The sequence below is a fragment of the Lacerta agilis genome, chromosome 8 (genome assembly GCF_009819535.1).
Source record: "Lacerta agilis isolate rLacAgi1 chromosome 8, rLacAgi1.pri, whole genome shotgun sequence".
Taxonomy (NCBI): Eukaryota; Metazoa; Chordata; class Lepidosauria; order Squamata; family Lacertidae; genus Lacerta; species Lacerta agilis.
The window spans coordinates 67,411,787-67,432,010 of NC_046319.1; the positions used below are offsets into that span (position 1 = coordinate 67,411,787).

Sequence of the window (20,224 nt, forward strand, 5' to 3'; positions counted from 1 at the left end):
CAAACTGCGGGAGGCAGTGAAAAATAGGCGTGCCTGGCATGCTCTGGTCCATGGGGTCACGAAGAGTCGGACACGACTGAACAAATAGGCTATATGGTAATTTATGGACCTAATAGTATCTAAAGCCATTTGCCACTGTTGCTGTATGTAGGTTTATTTTATTTGTTTTTATCTTATGTACATCCAGTTTTTTCCCCCTTTAAATTATTGAGGGCCCCCAAGAGTGGGCCCCCCCCAAGCTATAGCTTGTAAATCTCTCCGCGGCAGCAGGCGGCATATAAATATTTCTATAAAGGCGGACAAACAAGATTCATCTCTCCCGCTGCCAAGGGGTTGGACAGACTTGCCTCTCTCTCTCTCTCAGCGCAGCCCTGGTCGCGTTCAGACAAGAAGCCAAGAGCGCAACAGGTTCGCACCGGAGAGCCTGGCTCTTTAACTCCGAGTAATCCCACTGCCCGAGGCGGCCCGCACTCATTCACTTCCAAGGATGCGCCCGAGGGACACTGACGAGCGTTGGGGGCGGGTGGAACTCGCGGGCTCCCTCCCCTCCCCTCTTCATTAGTTCTGTCTCCCCTCGGCTTCTGTTCTGAGTCCCGTTCTCTTTCCTCCCCCTCCGCCAATCAGCGCCCGGTGACGTCGCGAGTGCCCCGGCTCCGATTGGCTGGAGTTGCGCGCGCCGCCTGCCCATTCCTTTTGTGTATGCTGAGGGGAAAAGAGAGAACGCGAATGCGCATGTCTGTCTTTCGCCCTCCCACCCTCCCTCCCTGCCGGCGCGCGAATTGGCCCGCTTTCAATTGGGGGAATTCGGAGCGCCTCTGCGTGACGCGCGCGCGCACCCGCTTTCTCCTCTCCCGCTTCCCTCCCCGCCCCCTAACATCCACCTCTCTCCCCCTCCTCCCTCTTCATCGGCGCGTGGGGCGGGGCGACCCTGCACAGCTCAGCCCAGAGCAGAAGCCCCACCAAGGCTTCCCGACCCCAATCCCGGGGGCTGGAGACAGGTAGCCAGGCAGCCAGGCAGCCCAACAGACCGACCAGCAACGGTGAGTGACTGACTGACTGACTGACTGACTGGCAGACAAGCCTGGGTAGGTTTCCTCTGAAGCCAGTCCCGTTGTGCCCACCGGAGGCGGGCTGGGGGGGGCTTCCCCCTTTCGGCAGCCTGAGGGGCTCCCCTGGCCCCGGGGGTGGTTGTTGCATAGGCAGCCGAGTTTCCCGCTTGTGGGTCGGTGGGTAGGGTTTTCCAAAAGAAAAAAAAGAGAAAGGTGTGCAGGGCTGAGGAGAGAAGGCAGGTCTTTTCATTGGGACTTTTGGGGGGGGGGGAAGGGAGGAGAGGAGTTTCTTTTCCTCGCCTTTGTTTCTTCACTTCCCCACCCCCCTTATACCCTCCCTTCCCTCTCCAAAGAATTCAGACCCTCTGGAACCCAGCCTCGTTTCTGCGTTCTGAGAAACTGGTGGGGAAGGGTCCCCCTACTCTGGCAGGAAGTCGGCTTTCTTTGGAACCGGAGGGAGGTTGGCTTCGAAACAAAAGTAAACTCGGATCCCAGGATAAGCCCCCTCCGGAGGAATGTGGGTTTGCTTTAAGTCGGAAATGAACTTGGCTTTGAGGCTGGGGGCCCCAGTGGTGGGCTGCTTAGTGTGTGTGTGTGTGAGAGAGAGAGAGAGAGAGAGAGAGAGGTGTTTTAGTGTTTTTCCTTTTAAAACCAGTATGCCTTGATCTGATGCACGGGTGAACTTTGCTGCTAGGTCTCTGTAGTCTCTTGTTAGGTCTCAGTTCTAATAGCATCGAGATATGAAGAGGCCCACCTTTCCTGTGTGCAGGGAACAGGGGTATGACATCAAAACTGTGTCCTTGGGGGGACAGAGAATAACAGAGAGGTGGAGAAAATGCAGGGTGGGTTGGAAACCTTTTGGAATTTTGTAAATACTCTGTGCCTGGACTCTCCTGGGAGATGGGGGTTCAACTCCTCCTGAAGCTTGTATGTAAATTCAATTGCTTAATTAACACCATGACATCTGAAGCTGTATACAGTATTTCCCTTCTCTATGCAAGGAGATCAATGGGCCATTCCCCCCTCCCCCAATGCACATGGCCCCTCCTCAGGTATGGCTCATGGTGGGGGGCAAGTTGAAGATCCCATTTATATGTGGCAGCCTGAAGTGGGCTCTACATTTGTGTTGAAACAATACTGGTACAGCAGTGACTGTATGGGTTTGTGTTTGGTTGGGATTTCTGTCTGTGGGGACAGATCACTGTTGGAATCTACAGGTGTGGTGGCAGATCTTCTTGGTCTCTTGAGTTTTTTATCTGCCCAACAAAGGTTTTAGAAACACTGCAATTTTATTTGTAGCTGTAGAGCGTCTTTGGTCATCCAGAACCTCCAAAGGACTTAATGTAATTAAGTGAGTAGACCTTTTCCTAGATTCTGACAGTAGGTTTTTTATGCCTAATTGTGTGTGGCATGGGGATAATAGGTTGGGGGTTACAGATGGGGAAGAGAGAGAGAGAGAGAGAGAGCCTTTTTCTGTTTTGCAAATGTGCTTATCGGCCCCAAAGGGTCAACAACCCCTGTTTTAGGAAGACAACTTGATTTTGCTAAATTCAAGGAAATGTTGCTCTAGAATAGAGTGGTCCAGTGTGCAGCCCTTGAGGCCATTTTTGGTGCCCCTCAGCAACATTTGACGCCCCCCTCAGCCCTTGCACTGCCTTAATGAAGTCAGGTAAGCGAGGCCATGAGCACACAAGGCAGTGTGTGGCCTGTGGGTTCTGTGTTGAAGTACCCTTGCGGCCCACTTGTTATGAAAAGTTGGGCAGCCCTGCTCTAGAATCCCATCATTCTTTTGGCTTGTATTTGGTTTCACTCCCCACCCCCCAGAGCTTAAAACGTGTTCCTGCTTCCTTTGCTGCAGCAAGGCACATTTTCACTGCTGATGGCCAGTGGAAGCATGCCTTACTCTAGGAAAAAGGAAGCAGTTTCCAATGAATCCACTGCTAAAATGGATGTGTGGTGCTCCTTGCAAAAGGACTGCAGTTTGAACTAGCACACTGGGCTTTGAAGTGTAGTGTCGCCTGACATCATAGTGACATCAAGTGATTGACAAGCGGGCAACTTGACTCACCTGTCAGATTTGGCCCACTAGCCGGAATAGGTTCCCTACCCATGTGTTGCACCATAATGGTGACTTTCATTTTTAGTTCCTGTCATGCTTCCTGTAAGGGGAAGAAGATAGCATATGGGGAAGAAAGTGGTGATTCATAGTTTGGGTATCCTTAACTGGGGTGAATTGTAACAGGTTTAGATATAGTTACAGGTAGGTAGCCATGTTGGTCTGCTGTAGTCGAAACAAAATAAAAAATAAATAAATTCCTTCCAGTAGCACCTTAGAGACCAACTAAGTTTGCTATTGGTATGAGCTTTCGTGTGCATGCACACTTCTTCAGATACACTTCAGAGGTTTAGATATGTGATTCAATAATGATGTGAAAGAAGCTTGTCTAGTTTTCTTAATTTAAGGAAGTAGTTGAGGGCAGGTGTCTAAATTAGAGGAATTAATGGATATGTACCGTAGTTAGCCTTCCTCCCTCAAGGAAGGACTTCACATTAATGTAAAATGCATATCTGTAATTGATTTATATCTTTTCTTCGGTCACAGGTCTGATTACACTGGTGCAGTTAGTTCTGTGACTTCAGGAATGTAACTTCTGTGGGGCTGCGCTGACAAGGTGCTTGTTCACAGTTGGGAGTGTAGGGGGGCCCTGATAAGATATCAGTTCACAATTGTGTAGGTGTACTGTACGAGCCTACAGTATTCAGGGATTCAGTCAAGTGCTACAGCAGCATGGCTTGGGTAAGACAAAGGGCTGCAAGTTAGACTGGAGACATGTTCAGGGATTTAAGAAAATCTCAAATGCTTGGCTGCTGTGTACAGTATTGGGAACTAAGATACCGTATTTTCCGGAGTATAAGACGACCCCCAACTTTTCCAGTTAAAATACAGAGTTTGAGATACACTCGACCGTAGATTCTCCACCCGGCGTATAAGACGACCCCCGGCTTTTGAGAAGATTTTCCTGGATTAAAAAGTAGTTTTATATGCCAGAATATACAGATATTAGCTAGGTGCCAGATGGTTCCTTAAACCAAGGTTACAGTCACCAAAACGGAATGTTTAGTTGCCATTTTCGGGCAAGATGGTTCTAAAGTCTTATTTTTCAAACTTTAGAGCTGTCTTGCCCCCAAAATGACAACTGTAACATTGGTTTAAGGAGCTATTTGGCACCTAGCTTATATATCTTGAGTTTCTAACACTGGTTCTGGCAACCATAACATAGGTTTAAAGTGCATTTAGCTCCTAGTTTTTGTGTATCAGTTTCTAACACTAGCTAGGAATTGGTAATATTTTTGCTGCTGGTATTCTTGGATCACATACAACACCCTAATAGTCAAAGTATTTTCTGTCAGAAAGGAACAGAAACATTGAAAAGGTAGCTATGTTACAAGAAAGCATTTATTTGTCTCCAATCTGTACCTTGATGTTCTTTCCTGAAGAGGTTTTTTAACTTGCAAATCTGCTCCCTACCCCCCTACAGACTACCAGAAGTTTTTCTGGCCAAATATGTTACCTTGCCTTTTACTCTTCTGATAGTAGACAGAATCTTCCTTGCGTTTTGTCTTTCTCAGAAATAATTTTCTCACTACACTTTGTCCCTTGGCTAGTCCCACTACACTAGTGCCCTCCAGTTCATGGCCTTGCAAACTGGCTAAGTTTCCCACCTCAGATCTGATAATAGCCAAGTCTTCTAAGGCTGGGGATCACATAGAACGTAATCACTACTTCTGTAACCACTGGTGCTATGCTTTCATTTTTGGGGATTCCAAGGGATTATATTGCCAACCCTCATACTTTCTTTTGAATCCTTGTGCTGTGTGAATTTCAGGTTTTGGGGTTGTTGTTGTTTTCTTCTTGTTCTTTACTTTTCAATAGACTTACTTTTGGCCTTGGTTATGTATGTGTCTGTAGAAGGATGGGGTGTGTTGGGAAAGGCTGGCCTATCAACCCTCAAAGAGAGATTCCTTTTGAGGTTTAGCTTCTAGCGTCTGGCCTTTTTAACGGCCTCCAGACAGAGCGTGGTTACAAGCAGCAGCCAAGGATAATTTCAAAGCTGCGTTCCCTTGGCACTCATCCATCCCGCTGAAGTGACTTCTGCACACAGAGTGCTTGTGCTAATGCTGATGAGTACCGGGTCTGTTTGTGGAGGGTTAATGGGGAACCACCTAATAGGCACACTGAAAAAAATTGTCTCCCTTAGAAATGTCAGGACTCGAGATGGCTGACTGTTTCTGAAAGAATTCGGACACTTCCCTTTCGTTTCCTTTTCTTTCTTTCTTTGGCATCCATTGCCACATGATAGGAACCACATGGGTTGATCTTCTTCTTCTTCTTTTTTTAAATATAGATCGTGAGCCTGTGTGTACTGAGAATTTTTCTCAATTGTATTGCGGGGTGACTAATTTTAGATGTTTGATAAATAAAACAAGATGGTTTGGAATAGATTTAATGGACCTTTGTCTGATCCAGCAAGGCTCTTAATTCCAGTCCACTTCAGCAGAGAACTGTGGAGCTTTCAGGGAGAGGCAACAGGGGGGGGGGGGGAAATAGAGTGTTCTTCTCCTATTAATTGCCTCGCCTTGGAGGTTGTGCAGCAGCTGAGATGCCCCCTTACTCCATTATCCTGATTGCCATAGTGGCCAAAGATATACTGGTACCCTCTGTGGAGTCCAGAGCAAGGCATGGGTGCAGTGGCCCCTCTTATCCTTTTCCTCTGGTAGTCAGCGGCATGTTGCCTCTGAACCGTGAGGTTCCATTAAGCTACAATGACCAATAACTGCAGAGAACCTCTCCCTGAGTTTGTCTGATCCTCTTTTAAAGCCATCTTGAACCAGTGGCCATTGCCCTGCCTGGTAGAAGCAAATTGCACAAGCTAACCTGTGTGCACTGTACTTTCCTTTGTATATCCTAAATTGACTGGATGATCCTGAGTGTATTGGGAGGGGGGTGGGAAATGTATATCTCGTTTTCCTTACCATGCGTAACGCTGTAAGCTTCAAGCCATATTCTTTCTCTTGTCTCTTTATAAAAAAAATGTCTTCAGATTTGTTAGCCTTTTCTTGTCGGAGCATTATCCCAACCCTTTGATTATTTTGGGTACCCTTTCCCACATATTTTGCAGCTCTTGTGTTGGTGTAACTGAGACAGAGAGATGACATCACAATTGCCACAGTGTGTGCAGGTGTAGGTATAGATAAAGCCCTGCTGAATCAGGCTAGATGTGATTATTCCCTGCAGCTGGTTCACAGAGGCATGGCTCTGGCAGTGGAGGTAGGACATGATCATCATGACTAGTAACCATTGATAGCCTTGTCCTCCGTGAATGTGCCCAGTTCTAAATCATCCAAGTTGGCGGCCATTACTACATATTGTTATGAGTAAATTCATAGTTTAACTATATGTAGTAAGTAAATTAGATTTTTGTATAGTATTCTCTGTTCTGTGAGCTCTGAACTCACAAACATGTGCACACACACAAACACCCACATGGACATCATCAAGGGTGTCATCGTCTTAACAGATTAAAGGGCTTGGGGGATCAGAGGCCAGATGAATAAAATCGTATATTATAAACAACAAATGAAGTGACTGAGGATCTTAGTTTGGTGCCTACCATGTTCCCAAAGAATTAATGAATTAAATGATGGTCTGCTGTGCTTGGTGAGCATTTGTTAGATGACTTTTAAAATTTGTGTTCCCAGCCTTGTGCTCTCCATATTTTTAGAGTACAACTCCCATCACACCTGACCACTGGTCATGCTGGTTGGGGCTGAGTAGGAATTGCAGTCCAAAGCATCTGGGGGGCACCAAGCTGGGGAAGGCTGCAGCAATTAAATTCTACAGTTAAATTGCCTAAGCCCTACCCCTGAACCATAGTGGAATGCTAAAAACTTACACTGACATGGCTCAGTTGGCAGAGCATGAGACTCTTAATCTTAGGGTTGTAGGTTCGAGCCCCATGTTGGGCAAAAGATTCCTGCGTTGCAAGAGTTTGGAGTAGATTACTCTTGTTGTCCCTTCCAACTCTGCAATTTCTTTTTTTTTTTTAAAGTAATGTTTATTGGGGGGGTTTTGTGTTATAAAGTAAACAGATAAACAGGGAATGGTAAATCCATTGTCTCCACTTTCCATTCATAGTCTTTTTCACAGTTCGTTTAAGTTTTGGTGAGAGACATTTTTGTCATAGACATCTTGCAGTTGCGGGAAAGGGGACGGGAGTCAACTCTGCAATTCTATACAGGTATTCTGGGAGAGTATTCACTCAGAACTGCAAAAAATGCTAAAGATCTCCTTTAATAAAAAACCAGGGGCCTATCTCCTGGGAATTACAGATTTGGATATTCCGCAAAAAATGAAGGGTATCTTATTATACGCTACGGTGGCAGCAAAAGTTCTCATCGCGGCAAAATGGAAGAGTATTGGAATCCCCTCTATACATGAATGGATCCAAAAACTGACAGAATATGCCGAATTAGATGGTCTATCAGAAAAATAAAGAATAAACCAAAACAGGAATTTGTTTCAAATGTTAGGTATTCAAAGAATATTTAAATAAATTACAGTAGTTTAAACTCTGTTGCAGCATTCGAGGAACTTCAGTAGTAGTTGCAAGTTAGACATGAGAGGTAAGATATATTTAAGAAAAAGTTTAAATTACGGTATGATAAAAGTGTGATTGGCAATAAGTAATATGAAATTGAAATAAGGAATAGATGGGAGGTCGGGTCTATAGTGTTAAGGACCAACTTATGTTTTATTGTTTGGTAAGAAAATTTTGTGTTTATTGTTGTGTGTAATTCTGAATCTGTGTTTCTTTTTTGTTGTATCAATAAAATATTTTTTTTAAAAACAACTCTGCAATTCTATGATTTTAACTCATGAAGAATGCATGGGAAACTACAATAAAAAGGCAGCTTAGGCACATTTTTGCCAGTCACTGTTGACTTAGTGGCTTATATGAGGGTGTTATGTTGCTGCATTTACAATACCAGCCTTTCTCTACAAGTGGCATGTGCACATTTTTGCTATGTGATTGTTGTTGAATTGCTGTGGTTTAAGAAGTGAGTGTTGGAAGTGATCCAGTCCATACAAGTTGTGCAACATGTCCTTGTGAAGATCTGAAGAGGGGTTAGCCTAGGTGACTTTGGAGGCTCCAACCTGTTCTTTGACTTGAAGACTACGGCGAGAGATACTCCTTGAAGCAATTCATGGTTCAGCTGTGTTAGATCATAATCTACAGGTAGGGCACCATATTTCTTTTTAATATGGTGGGAAGGCTGCATATACAAAAGGCAGGGGGTTTGAAACCCGAGTGCCAGGGCTTCCTTTCCCCAATGAGCACTTATTCCAGAATTTCTAGCCCTTTAAGAAAAATTAGGCACTAACAGTTGCATCTTGGCAACCCGTGGGTTGTCTAAGCAACAGAACGCTAAGTCTCCTGTTCGCTAGGGAAGTGTGGAGCTGAATCACAGGGAATATACCACTGCCTAACCTACAGCAAGACTTCTGTGCCTCCCCCTGTGGGATAATGAATAAACTAAGCAACAAAGAATAGACTTATTGAATAGAAAGTATAAAAGACCCTGAGTAGTGATTTGGTTCTGGAAGTGTGTTCTTTTAGTGCTATTCCTGTTGTTCCGTGATGTGCTGTGTGCCATGGGTGCAATTGAATTATTCTTTATTAGTCGGTCAGTTTAGTCTCTGTGCAGTGCATTAATTTGAAGGGAGAAATCTGGAATGATTGGCAAATGGCATGATTCAGTTTGGAAAACTGTTGTTGCCTGTTGGAAGTACTGACTGCTGGTAGTGATTAACTCCCATTCCTGTTCTGTACACGTTGCACATTCCTGACCCCATTCTCTCTGTCTCCCCCCTCCCTTTTTTCCTCATCCTACTTTGCACTAGCAGCTTTCCACTTCCTGTTTAAATTGGCTGTGTGCTGTTGGTTTCAAGTGGCGATGTTGCATTGCTGTGTGAAAATGCCAGGTTTTGCCTCTATGCTTTTACCTTCTGTCCTGTCATACGCGCTGGTTCTAAGTTGACCTCTCTCTTCACCCTCCCCGATTCACTGCAGAAACTCCATGGAGATTGGGACCAAAAAAGCGCTGCACTCCAAGAATTAAGGACGACCCCTCTGACCTAGCCGAGGAAACAGAGCTGCACAGGTGGGCATCCTTAAATTCACATTTGCTTGCATTTTCCAATATCTTTCCAATCACAGTTCATACCGTTATAGATCCCCTCCTTCTTTGGGCATGGTAGTTGTAGGTGACCATTTCTCTGCACTGCCTATGGTTTCTCATTATGAGGCACTCCCTTTTCCCAGATGAACTGGGGGAGAACCCAGAAGCCAACTCTGGACAAGGGAATGGTTATGGTCTCAAGGGAGGACAGGAGTTCTTCTGATGCAGGCTACAAGCTCCCTTTGCTTCTGTTGTCTTTCCCAACAGTCAACTCCTCTTAACACGAAGCGTAAAAAACCCATTTCTATATGCCAGGAAGCCCATGTCAGAGAATGCAGATGTCCTTGTGTGTGGGTGTAGACCTGAGTTTGGGGATTTGGGCCCTTATGCATTCAGCTGGAGGGGAAGCAGGGCCAACCTAGGTGCTGTGATACCCTTAAAAGTCTTGTAGCTTTTTGTGGTAATGCTAGCAAACATGCCAGCTTGCTTAGGATATCTAAGCAGCTCACTTCCCCAGATATTCAAGACGTTGTTTTGCACTGAACACTAATCACTAGGGAACACCATAGCCTTGTAAATAATTATTCAGGAGCATTCATCCATCCCCGGCTCAGTTTGCCTGTTTCTTCGGCTGCCACAGTGCTGTCTCGGGTGTCAGTCTCTGCACTTTAAAGCTGGGATTGTCCAGTAACACAGCCCAAGGCAGCTATGCATGTAGTAATTTCTGTCTTCTGGCCTTCAAGAGCCAATGCTCTGGGAGGAATTGGCACTGTTTAGTTAGAACAGATAAGCTTCCTTCTCATGCTTTATTGTTGGTGACATTTGTACATGTCCTATATGCATGATGTATATAAAAGGTGTTTGCGGTTGGAGCTGAATGTTTACATACTTCTGAACGTAATGTTAAAGGAAAGTACTTTAGTAGGTGAACTGCTCCCATGTGTATGGCCATTATAGGAATGTCCACATTCAGTAAAGGTATGTGATGTCCAGGCAAGGCTGCTGCAACTTTCTCTCTCCTTAATTTTTGCAAGATATCATTGACTCAGTGTACTCTGTATGCTGGAAGCAACTTCTAGCCTATTATATATACAGTCATACCTCAGGTTGTGAACGCTGCGGGTTAGGTTTTTCCCCGCTGAACCCAGAAGTACCGGAACGGGTTACTTCTGGGTTCCGGTGCTAAATTGCGCTTTGCGCATGCGCAGAAGCACAAAATTGCGTCATGCGCAGACACGGCGCTGCGGGATACGAACGCTGCGGGTTGTGGACAGGCTTCTGTCACGGATTACGTCCACAACCCGAGCGTCCACTCTATCTATCTATCTATCTATCTATTGTTCATTCTTCTACATCATTGCCAAAACAGCTAATTAGATCATTAGAGGTGGAACAGGTTTGTTAAACAGAAATAATTGCCATCTATTCTTGTCATATACGCAGATATCCTCTTGAAAAATAGAAGATGCTGATTATCTTTGTTCTTCACCATATACACTTCATTCATAACAAGCTGTGCTGACTGCCTTTACCCTTCTGATTTTTATTCAGGAAGAGTCATCAATTTGTTTTATGTGACAAATTTATAGGCTGCCTCACAGGACATGCCCTCACAAAGTGTTAAGCACAGAAACAGTAAGAAACACAACAAATGAGATGAATTATTATGAAGCAGCACCTAGGCCCAATGAAACCTAAGTATTTCACTCTCCCCCCCCCCCCCGTGTGTGTGTGTGGTGTATATGTACAAAGAGAAAAACAACTACCAGACTTTTAGAAGACATCTGAAGGCAGCCCTGTTTAGGGAAGCTTTTAATGTTTAATAGACTATTGTATTTTAATATTTTGTTGGAAGCAGCCCATAGTGGCTGGGGAAACCCAGCCAGATGGGCAGGGTATAAATAAATAATATATATATATATATAGAGAGAGAGAGAGAGAGAGAGAGAGCGCGCAAGAGCTTGAAAGCACAGCTGAATAACACATTAAGAAAAGGCAGCCTGGAAAAGAGATGCTAAGTCCCACTTGAAAGCCTGCATTGAAGGCAGTGTGTGTAATTCACTCAGAAGGGAATTCCGTAACCATGAGGCCACCACTGAAAAGACCCCGTCTCTTGTGCCTGGCGACCTAATTGCTCATACCGGTGGGCACATGACCAGGATCTCCATAGCTGATTTTAGTGAATGAGCAGGGTCATATAACCAGGTCTCAAGTTGTTAAGGGCTTGAAAAGGCCGGCACCAGTACTTTGAATTGGGGCCCATAAATGCTCGGAGGTGATTTTTAAAAATGGATTTTAACATAGGAATTATAATCATTGTGAACTTTGCGATGGTAGGTGCAGTTACATTTATCCAGCGCTGAAAGCCAGGTGGTTTTGACCTACCAATGCAGCCTTGGATCAAATTAGACTGGAAGCTTATAAGGAAAACCAGAGATTTAGCTGTTGCCTCTTTAGTATAAGCATTTCACACCTTTGGTGAGTTGAGAGGTGCTGCTCTTGATGAAATAAAGGAGTAGCCTAGCATCTAAACGGTTCCAGCTCATTGAGGAATTGAAAAGGCTCTAAGACATGCCTGGGTAAACATTATGAACTGGCACAGCAGCAGCAGCTAATATTTTCCCCACTTCAGATTTCCAGCATGAGGAAGAGTTCTCTTCAGTAAGTAACGCTGTCCAGCATTTTAAATAACTAGTTTTATTTATATATAAATAAAGTTGGGCCAACTTAAGACCGCATCCTGTTTGCTTTGGAGGGAAACACTGAATCTTTGGGGTGACATCGTCTTTACCTCCTGAGGCAAGGTTAATCTTGGTCTGAACCCAATAAGGAGGCTTCAGCATTTGCACCCTCTGCAGAATTTCAGGCTGTGCCAGAAATTATGACTCTGTGGTTTTCGTGCTTTCCGTGTAATGGAATTGCACAGATTCCGTGAAAGGAAGAAGCCTCGTAAGATCGCATCAAGTGTCATGTAATGAAATTGCTGTTGGGGATGCATGGTGCTTTACAGAGCTGCAGTAAACCAGATTCTCTTGCTCCATTTGTGTACTCTTCAAAGGTGGGCAAGAGAGGGGAGGAAGAGGACTGGAATTAGCTGCAAGTTTGTGAATAAACAGAGTTATGCATGTGCTGATTGCTAGTATTGGAGACTCGGTGGCAGGAAGAACATAAATGTTCTCCGAATCTTGTGGACATGAGTGGGTTGAATGCTTTTGGCACTCGTGCCTTGCTTGTGGGCTTCCCTTAACCATCTGGCCTGTGAGAACAGGATGCTGAACTAAATGGGAATCACCAGAGTTCCTTCTTAAGCTTTGATCTCTCCATGTCATCTCCAGAAGGCCTGGCTTGGCTTAGAACATAAAGGTGGATGGTGCAGATACTTAGCATAGTTTCGCTTCTACCCTCCCCTTTCAGGAAGCCTTGCCTAGTGGAAGAAAAATACCTTCCTTACTGACAAAGCTGATAAGATCTCATTCCTGTGGGGGATTAAAAACCTCCCATGTGGCCCAGTTTTTCACACCCTGATCAGAAATGTGCAGTGTGATTCTTCATAGAACAGGATCACCAAGGAAGTTGCGAGGGGCGATGCAGTCTTGGCCTGGAGCTGCCTTTACTTCAGAACCTGTTTCTTTAGTAGTAGTCCTGGGAGTGGGGGGTGGTCAGTACTCAAGTTTCAAGTTGCCAGCTGGAAAATGGCTTTATTTGGCAATGTCCTGCGCATTCCACAGTGAGGGTGTGTTTGATACGCAGACTTTTGAAAGAGGCAGCTCTGTGCTGAGCTGTTTCAGTTTTGGTGCTTCAGGCCCTCGCCTCTTCTACTTACTGGCTGAAGCCAATTGGCAATGTGTTCTTGTTTTAGTCTCGGACCCTCTTTGCCAAATTCAGCCAGGTTTTAGAAAGATGGCCAAAGCACATACTTCAGTTGCTGCCCTTCATCTTTTTCCTTAAACTTGAAGTTTCCTTCTGAAGTCTAGCCAGTTTCTGAACTTGCCTTCATTTCACTTGAGAGAGAGTGAAGTACTCCATACTCAAAAAATGCAGACTGTGAGTGTGGAGGATAAAGAAAGTTCTTTTCTCATGCAGGACCTTGTTTTTCCCTTCTCGTGGTTCCCTAGGCAGGTTTTGCCAATAAGTTCAACAGGAAAAGAGGCACATCCATTGCTGAGTACTAGCTATGAGCTTGTGAATACGCTGCTTGTGATGGTTGGACTAATCTGCAGAGATCTCAATGGGGGTTTGACAGGGAAGGGGTGGGGGAAGTGTAGTTGGACAAGGTGAGCCATAAGGATGGTGTGAAATGGAGCTGATAAGTTACGGGAAAGAACTTTTTAAGCATCTCTGGAAAGTTCGCTCATCTGATGCCGGAGCTACTGAAGGCAAAAAAGGAAGAGGGTAGCACCAGTGTGAATTTTAAAGAGGTGAAACTCCCAAGGTGCAGAAAGCAATTTATTGAGTGTGCTTTCCAGTTTGACCAAGCTGTGGCTCTATTTTAATGGCTCTTTCATTATTAATGTACTGGTTAATGAGCAGCCCATAACTTGTTCTGTGAGGTTGGTTGCTTCTATAATGTGACTTCTTGTTCCTAGATCTTCAGTCTAACATGGGCTGGCTACAAATTCCAGGGGGAAATAGTTCCTGGTGAAGAGATGGCCTAATTGTGTGGGGAGAGGCCCTTTGAGGGTAGTTTATTTAGATTGGAGTGGAAGTGTCCTTCTGCACTTGATGTAGAAGCATAGCTCATTATCATTACCTTCAAATCAATGACCTCTTGTTTTGTTTAAAGCTCTCTGAAGGAAGACTCAGTAGAAATGCATTTCCCAGGACCTGGAGCTTCTCCTGTGTCTTGGTCTCCGAGTCCTAAACCTCTGCCCCCCCCCCCGGAGAACTGACAGTGGTAGCTGGTAGCTGGTAGCTGGATCAGGTTCCTGATGAGATAAAGGGCTTTTTGGCCCTACGCTTTATAGGCACAGCCCTGCGTTCTAAAGTTCGATGTCCATGTCATAAAGTTCCTTTTTGATTTTATCCCGTGAACTGCCCTGAGATATATATCAATAAATAACTGCAAGTATATATTCTGTGTGTGTGTGTGTGTGTGCGCGCGCGCACACACACACACACACACGTTTTCTCTCTCTGGAGCTTTCCCCATGAAAACCTGCTTTTTAAAGCTGAAGCACAACAAATGGCAGTTCAGGTTTACTGTGGATTGCTGCTTGCTCCGATTCAGCTTTTCACAGGGAAATCTCTGGGGCAAAAAGACAAAAGGCATAGAGCTTTAAAGTATGGACCATGCCTGGAAAGTGCAGAGAAAAGGTAAGTGTGGTTAAGCCCAAGGATAATATTTGATTCTGGATCAGTTACTCTTAATTGCCTTCACTACCATGCTCTACTAGCAATTTCACAAGTCAGGATTGTGTAGCAGGAGGTTAGGTAGCCGCAGCTGCTTCCACTGGTTCCTCCCTGTTGTCCAGCCCCTTACCTCAACTACTGTGTGGCACACCACCTGCTAGCCAACGGCAACCTTACTTTGAATCAAGGCATGACCTTAACCTTGCTTACCATTTGTGGTTTGGAGCCCAGGTCACATGGCATGACAAGGCAGAGACTTTAGCTTGTTGGCAGCCATGGGGAAAGGAGCACTGCAGGAACTTTTGAATAACATGCTCCAGCAAGCTACTTATTCGTGTTAAACCATATTTCCAGATTACAATAATGTGCATCGGGAAGGGGGGCTGTAGAGCTGATCAGGCAGCTTTTAAAACTTTGGCTCCATTGCTGCATTGTCATGCCAGCTTTCCACTCTTTCTTTTATTTGAGTGGGCTGCAGGGTAGGACGAATCCTCCATGTTGGTGTCAGGCTTGAGAAGTGTGTCCAGATTGCAGTGTTCTGTTTGCCTCCGCTTAGGCTACTGAAACAGCTCCAATTCACTGCACTGCTTTAGGTGGTAGACTGTTCAGGTCCCAAGAAGGCTGCCTAGGAAAGGCCCCAGTGAATTCATTTCTGCTGCATTTGTTGCAAAACAACTGCGTCATTCATATTGAATGACCTGACGTAGGCATCCTAATGGTGATCCAAAGTCTGTAAGGTGTCAGAAATGCCATGGTGCACGTGTAGCAGCAAAACCAGATGCCTTCGTCTGCCGCAGCTGCAACAAAATATGTCTCTCGCACATTGGTCTGCAGCCACAGTGGGTGCTGTAACTCTCCCAACGATTTGACGCTACTCCTGAAGGTGCACTCTTCCTTTGTCGCGCAGGCACGAGCAGCCGCGGCACGAAGGGCCACCTGCCCTGCCCCCAGGGGTGCCTCTTGGCTTCCCACTCCAGGCAGCCAAGGGGCTAGAAACGCCCCTGGTTGTTGGTTTTGCTAAAAGCTATTATTTGCTGATTAGAAATCATGGCAGCTATTCCTGTAAAAGCCATTGTGTAAAATATATGCCTTTTGTTACCAGCAAGCACACTACTTATCTGTGTTTGCATACTGGCTTTGAGCCACTTGGAAACTTTTCTGCCAGTTGTGCAGTACCTCCTACCTTCACATATTAATAGTTGGGTTAGAAAGGAGAGCCACAGTTTAAGCCTTCTCATACCCAAACCTTCCTATCAAAATACTGGTCTATACCTTTTAAAAAAAGGTATAGAACAATATCACGGCAACAAAGAAGGAAGTTTTCCAACTTGGTTGCAGGCTACATCACGATGGAGCTTGTTTGCCTTTTCTGTGAAGTTTTTCACATCAAAGTGTGCTGGGAATGAACATGCATACATGAAGGCAAAACCAGCTACACACCAAATCCCATTTCCTAATATGTTGGGTTTGACCAAGTGACATTAAGAACGCTACTCTTTCTTCCCAAATGCAGCAGGATGCCCTTGACTGAGCCTCTTGCTTTCGGCAGTGGAACAGCTCAGTGAATCTGGAAGGGTCAGCTCTTCCCTGAAGGTTTTAATTAGGGTTGCCTATGTGTGACACCTATGTAGAGTGTGGGTGGCGCTGTGGTCTAAACCACTGAGCCTAGGGCTTGCCGATCGGAAGGTCAGTGGTTTGAATCCCCACGACGGGGTGAGCTCCTGTTGTTCGGTCTCAGCTCCTGCCAACCTAGCAGCTTGAAAGCAAGTACAAAGTGCAAAGGTACTGCTCCGGCGGAAAGGTAAATGGCGTTTCTGTGCGCTGCTCTGGTTTTGCCAGAAGCGGCTTAGTCATGCTGGCCACATGGCCTGGAAAAACTGCGGACAAACGTTGGCTCTCTCAGCCAGTAAAGCAAGATGGGCGCTGCAACCCCAGAATCGTTTGTGACTGGACTTAACTGTCAGGGATCCTTTACCTTCACCTTTATGTGTGACTCATTTCCTTCCTCCTTATATCACCCTGGAACATCTCTTACAGGAATCTCTTGGGCCATTTCCTTGTTCCTCCTTAGCTGTTGCCAGTTGGCATTGCTCCAAGACACCTGTTGCGCTGCACAGGGTGTGGGCAGGTAGCAGAATAGGTAACCAAAGCAGGCTGCTTCTCTCACTTATAGGTATGGAATGTGCTGCTCCACGTTGCACTACCCCAAGTCCTTTCCTGCCACGTTACCAAAGATTCTGCAATCGGGTAGATTATTACAGTATAATAATTTATTAGTCTTCACCCTTGGGTCTCGGGGCAGCTTGCAACAATTAACACACGTTAAAAACAGTTTAAACAACTTGCAGTCACAGAAATAAGGTGGGTGCTAAAAGCATACATTGCAAGTGTCAAAAGCCAGGGTGAAGAGGATCTATAGTACCCAAACGCTGAGATATGTGAAGTGGGTGGCAGCTGGAGGCCCAAGGGCCTAATATTGGAAACCCAAGAGTGGAAAAGGTGCGTGGAAAGGACTGCGGCAAGGGGACTCGTGCCTGTTCCCATCCCTCCCTCCTCCCTCAAGTGTTGCAGATAGCAACAGTTATGGACAAAGGTTATATGTACATGCAAAACATGGCTTTTGACACTTTAAATGAAGCAGTTCCTGGGTGTGGAGAAAGGAGGCTCTGGCAACATTATTTTGAGAATAACTATGTTGTGGTCAGAGCATGATAGTATCTGGGAGAACCCAGATTCAAGTCGCCATTCAACTATGGAGTTCCATGGGAGGAGAGGCATGTAGACTGTTTCAAGTTTCCCAGGAACATAGGAAACTGCCTCATGCCTAGTCAAGACCTTGCTCAGAATTGTCTCCTTGGACTGGAAGCAGTTCTCCAGCATCTCTGTCAGGGGACATTCCCAGCCCTACCTGCAGATGCTGGGGATTGATCTGCAACTGAGCTACACCACACCTCCTACCAGGGCAGGATGAAAGCTTAACATTTTTTTTTCACTGATAGCTTAATCCTTCTGTGTTGCCTTGGTTTTTTGGGGAAGGGAGGGAGTGTAAGCAAAAAAGAATTCTGCTATCCTGTTTCTTTCTGTCTGCCACTTGTCCTAACTTCTTTCCCCTCCCTGGTGCATATGTTCGCCATGTTATGTTGCTATGCCTACCACCCACTCCCACGTTCTCTTTTCCTGTGGACACCTCTCATTTGGCAGGTGTGCGGTTTGTTTTTTGCTGCACTGAGACTTCTCATGCAGCTGCAGAGACAAGAAGATGCTGTTACTATTCGTTGCTTTGTCTCGCGGTGCCACGTCTGTCCATACTTGTGCTTGCTGCGAGCAGATCGCCTTGTGTGTAAAAAATGGCTGGGCTGGGCTCTGGATGTGAACTTCCCCCTGCTTTCAGAAGCTTACCCCTGCATATGTAGACATGAAACGAGGTGGGGGCAGGAAATGCATTTTCTTGTAAGCATCCAAATGAAAGCTGAGCATTGTGAACGTCAGGAGGCTGATCAGATAATCAAATTGGCATTAAATGGTTTTCGAGCGAAGATGATCCTTGATTTTAGGCGATGCATGCATGGGTTGTAAATGGATATTCTCTCCCCAAAGACAGGGAATGCCTCTCAAAATGGTGCTTGTAAGCTGCAGTTTGTACTTGCATTAAAATTAGTTTCTGTTTTTTTTCAAAAACCTGCTGATATTTAATCGGGGCACCTTTTTTAGCCCATCAAAATGTTTGTGCATTAAAAAGAAATCTGTTAACCTGACGAATGAGCATTGCTGTACTCATTCTACCTTCTGCTGCTTCCAACAGGTCACTATCTTCTGTTTCCCTTGCTGCTGCTGCTGCCGCCACCACCACCACCCTTCAGCCCAGCTGCACCATGGATAGATGATCCTGGCCCTGCCTCAGCCATGCTGCAGTTGCGTGGCCGCTACCTGCTGCTCTTCCTAGGGGTGCAGCTGGTGGTGATGGCTCTGCTGTACCACGATGGCTACCGCAAGCGTGTTGCCTATTTCCTGGGCATCTTCTACAAGGGGGGCACATTGACTATATTGTCCAGCCTACACAATGTTTCGCTGCCAGGGGACGTCTACGCCAACCTCAGCCTAATTGCCCGGCCCCCTTTGCCCCCAGAGGAACTTCCTTACTGTCCAGAGGCATCTCCTTTCCTTGGTAAGGGCTTCTCTATTCTTGATCCTGGTTCTGGTAAGGAACTGGGGATTTGGAGGCAGACCTAAGATTTGAATGGTGTTGAGCTGGCGTGGTTGTTCTGAAATTAAGAGTCACAGAAGCCATAATGTATTGTTTCATTGAACCAGCCAGCCACCTGGAAAGGTTTTGGGTGGCACGTGAAAGGCAAAAATGAGCATGAAACAGTGAAGTAAATTCTGAGCAAGCCTTCAAGTCAAATTTGTCTCTTTGTGTGTAGCATACTAGTTCTGAGACTAAAGAGTTCAGTGTAATTCAAAAGCTTGCATCATGTTTACACCACTCTTTGGCCCTGGGAAAGAAGACACAAATTCTGGAAGTATAGTACGGCAATAGTGATTTTTAAATAGAGATGCCTAGTGATGAGAGACACCCCAAAAAACAGACTTGAGGATTGTGGGCCCATCATAGAAGTGATCTTCCATTAAGCCGTGAAGTGCTCTGTGAAATGAGAGAAGTGGTTCTCTCTCCTCGACCCATGCCTCCTTTCTTGTCCAGTGTGACTAGTGAAAGCATAGTGATAACTCAGTTCATAGAGCATGAGACTCAATCTCAGGGTCATGGGTTTGAGCCCCATCTTGGGCAAAAAAAAAATCGTGGATTGCAGGTGGTTGGACTAGATGACTCACACGGTCTCTACATAGACTCTACAAGTCTATGTTTCTTTAAAGTTTGCAGGAATGACCAGGAATGGAGTGGGTGGAGAAAAATAAGAATCCTGGAACTGTCTAGGAGGCTAATGCTCATTTTAATCCAAAATGAAAATGTTTTGAGGTGTTCTCCTCTTGAGAACTTTGGGTCACGTTGGCTCTTAGCCTGCGGTCTGCTACTACCTAGGCGGTGGAGATTGTTTACCTTACCCCTGTCTTTGCTCGCCTGCAGGAGGCCCCATTCGGGTGACTTTCCCTGCAGGGCTGTCTCTGGATGACATTGTGCGGAAGAATCCCCTTGTGACCAAAGGGGGGCGCTACCGTCCGCCCGACTGTGATGCAGTCCACAAAACAGCCGTCATCATCCCCCACCGCAACCGAGAGCAACACCTCAAGTACCTGCTCTACTACCTGCACCCCTTCCTGCAGCGGCAGCAGCTAACCTATGGCATCTACATCATCCATCAGGTGTGTTGCCACAGCTATGTGTGAGCTGGGCAGGGCAGGAGGTTTGAATAATAATAATAATAATAATAATAATAATAATAATAAATTTTATTATTTATACCCCACCCATCTCGCTGGGTTTCCCCAGCCACTCTGGGCGGCTCCCAACAGAAGAGTCTCCGTGGCTGCTGCCTGTCCCAGCATTAATGTGTGGCCTCTCTCTCTCCTTAGGAGAGGAGGGAATAGAAGCAATAGCTCTCTTTATTGTTCATGGAGGAGTGCCCAGT

The 20,224-nt window shown here is 45.7% G+C and overlaps 1 protein-coding gene across 3 annotated transcripts in view; it reads left to right on the forward strand.

Moving 5' to 3' along the window:
* LOC117051551 (zinc finger protein Rlf-like) overlaps nt 1–20,224 on the forward strand; it is a 52,928-nt gene that overhangs the window by 27,991 nt on the left and 4,713 nt on the right. For 2 of the 3 annotated variants that reach the window (XM_033158067.1, XM_033158065.1), the window contains exons 2-4: nt 9,182–9,272; nt 18,442–18,804; nt 19,723–19,958. In XM_033158067.1, coding sequence (XP_033013958.1) covers nt 18,543–18,804; nt 19,723–19,958 — 498 coding nt within the window. In that variant the 5' untranslated portion in view covers nt 9,182–9,272; nt 18,442–18,542. Of the gene's footprint in view, nt 1–987; nt 1,041–9,181; nt 9,273–18,441; nt 18,805–19,722; nt 19,959–20,224 lie in introns of those variants that run through there. The other variant, XM_033158066.1, reaches the window with a different exon arrangement.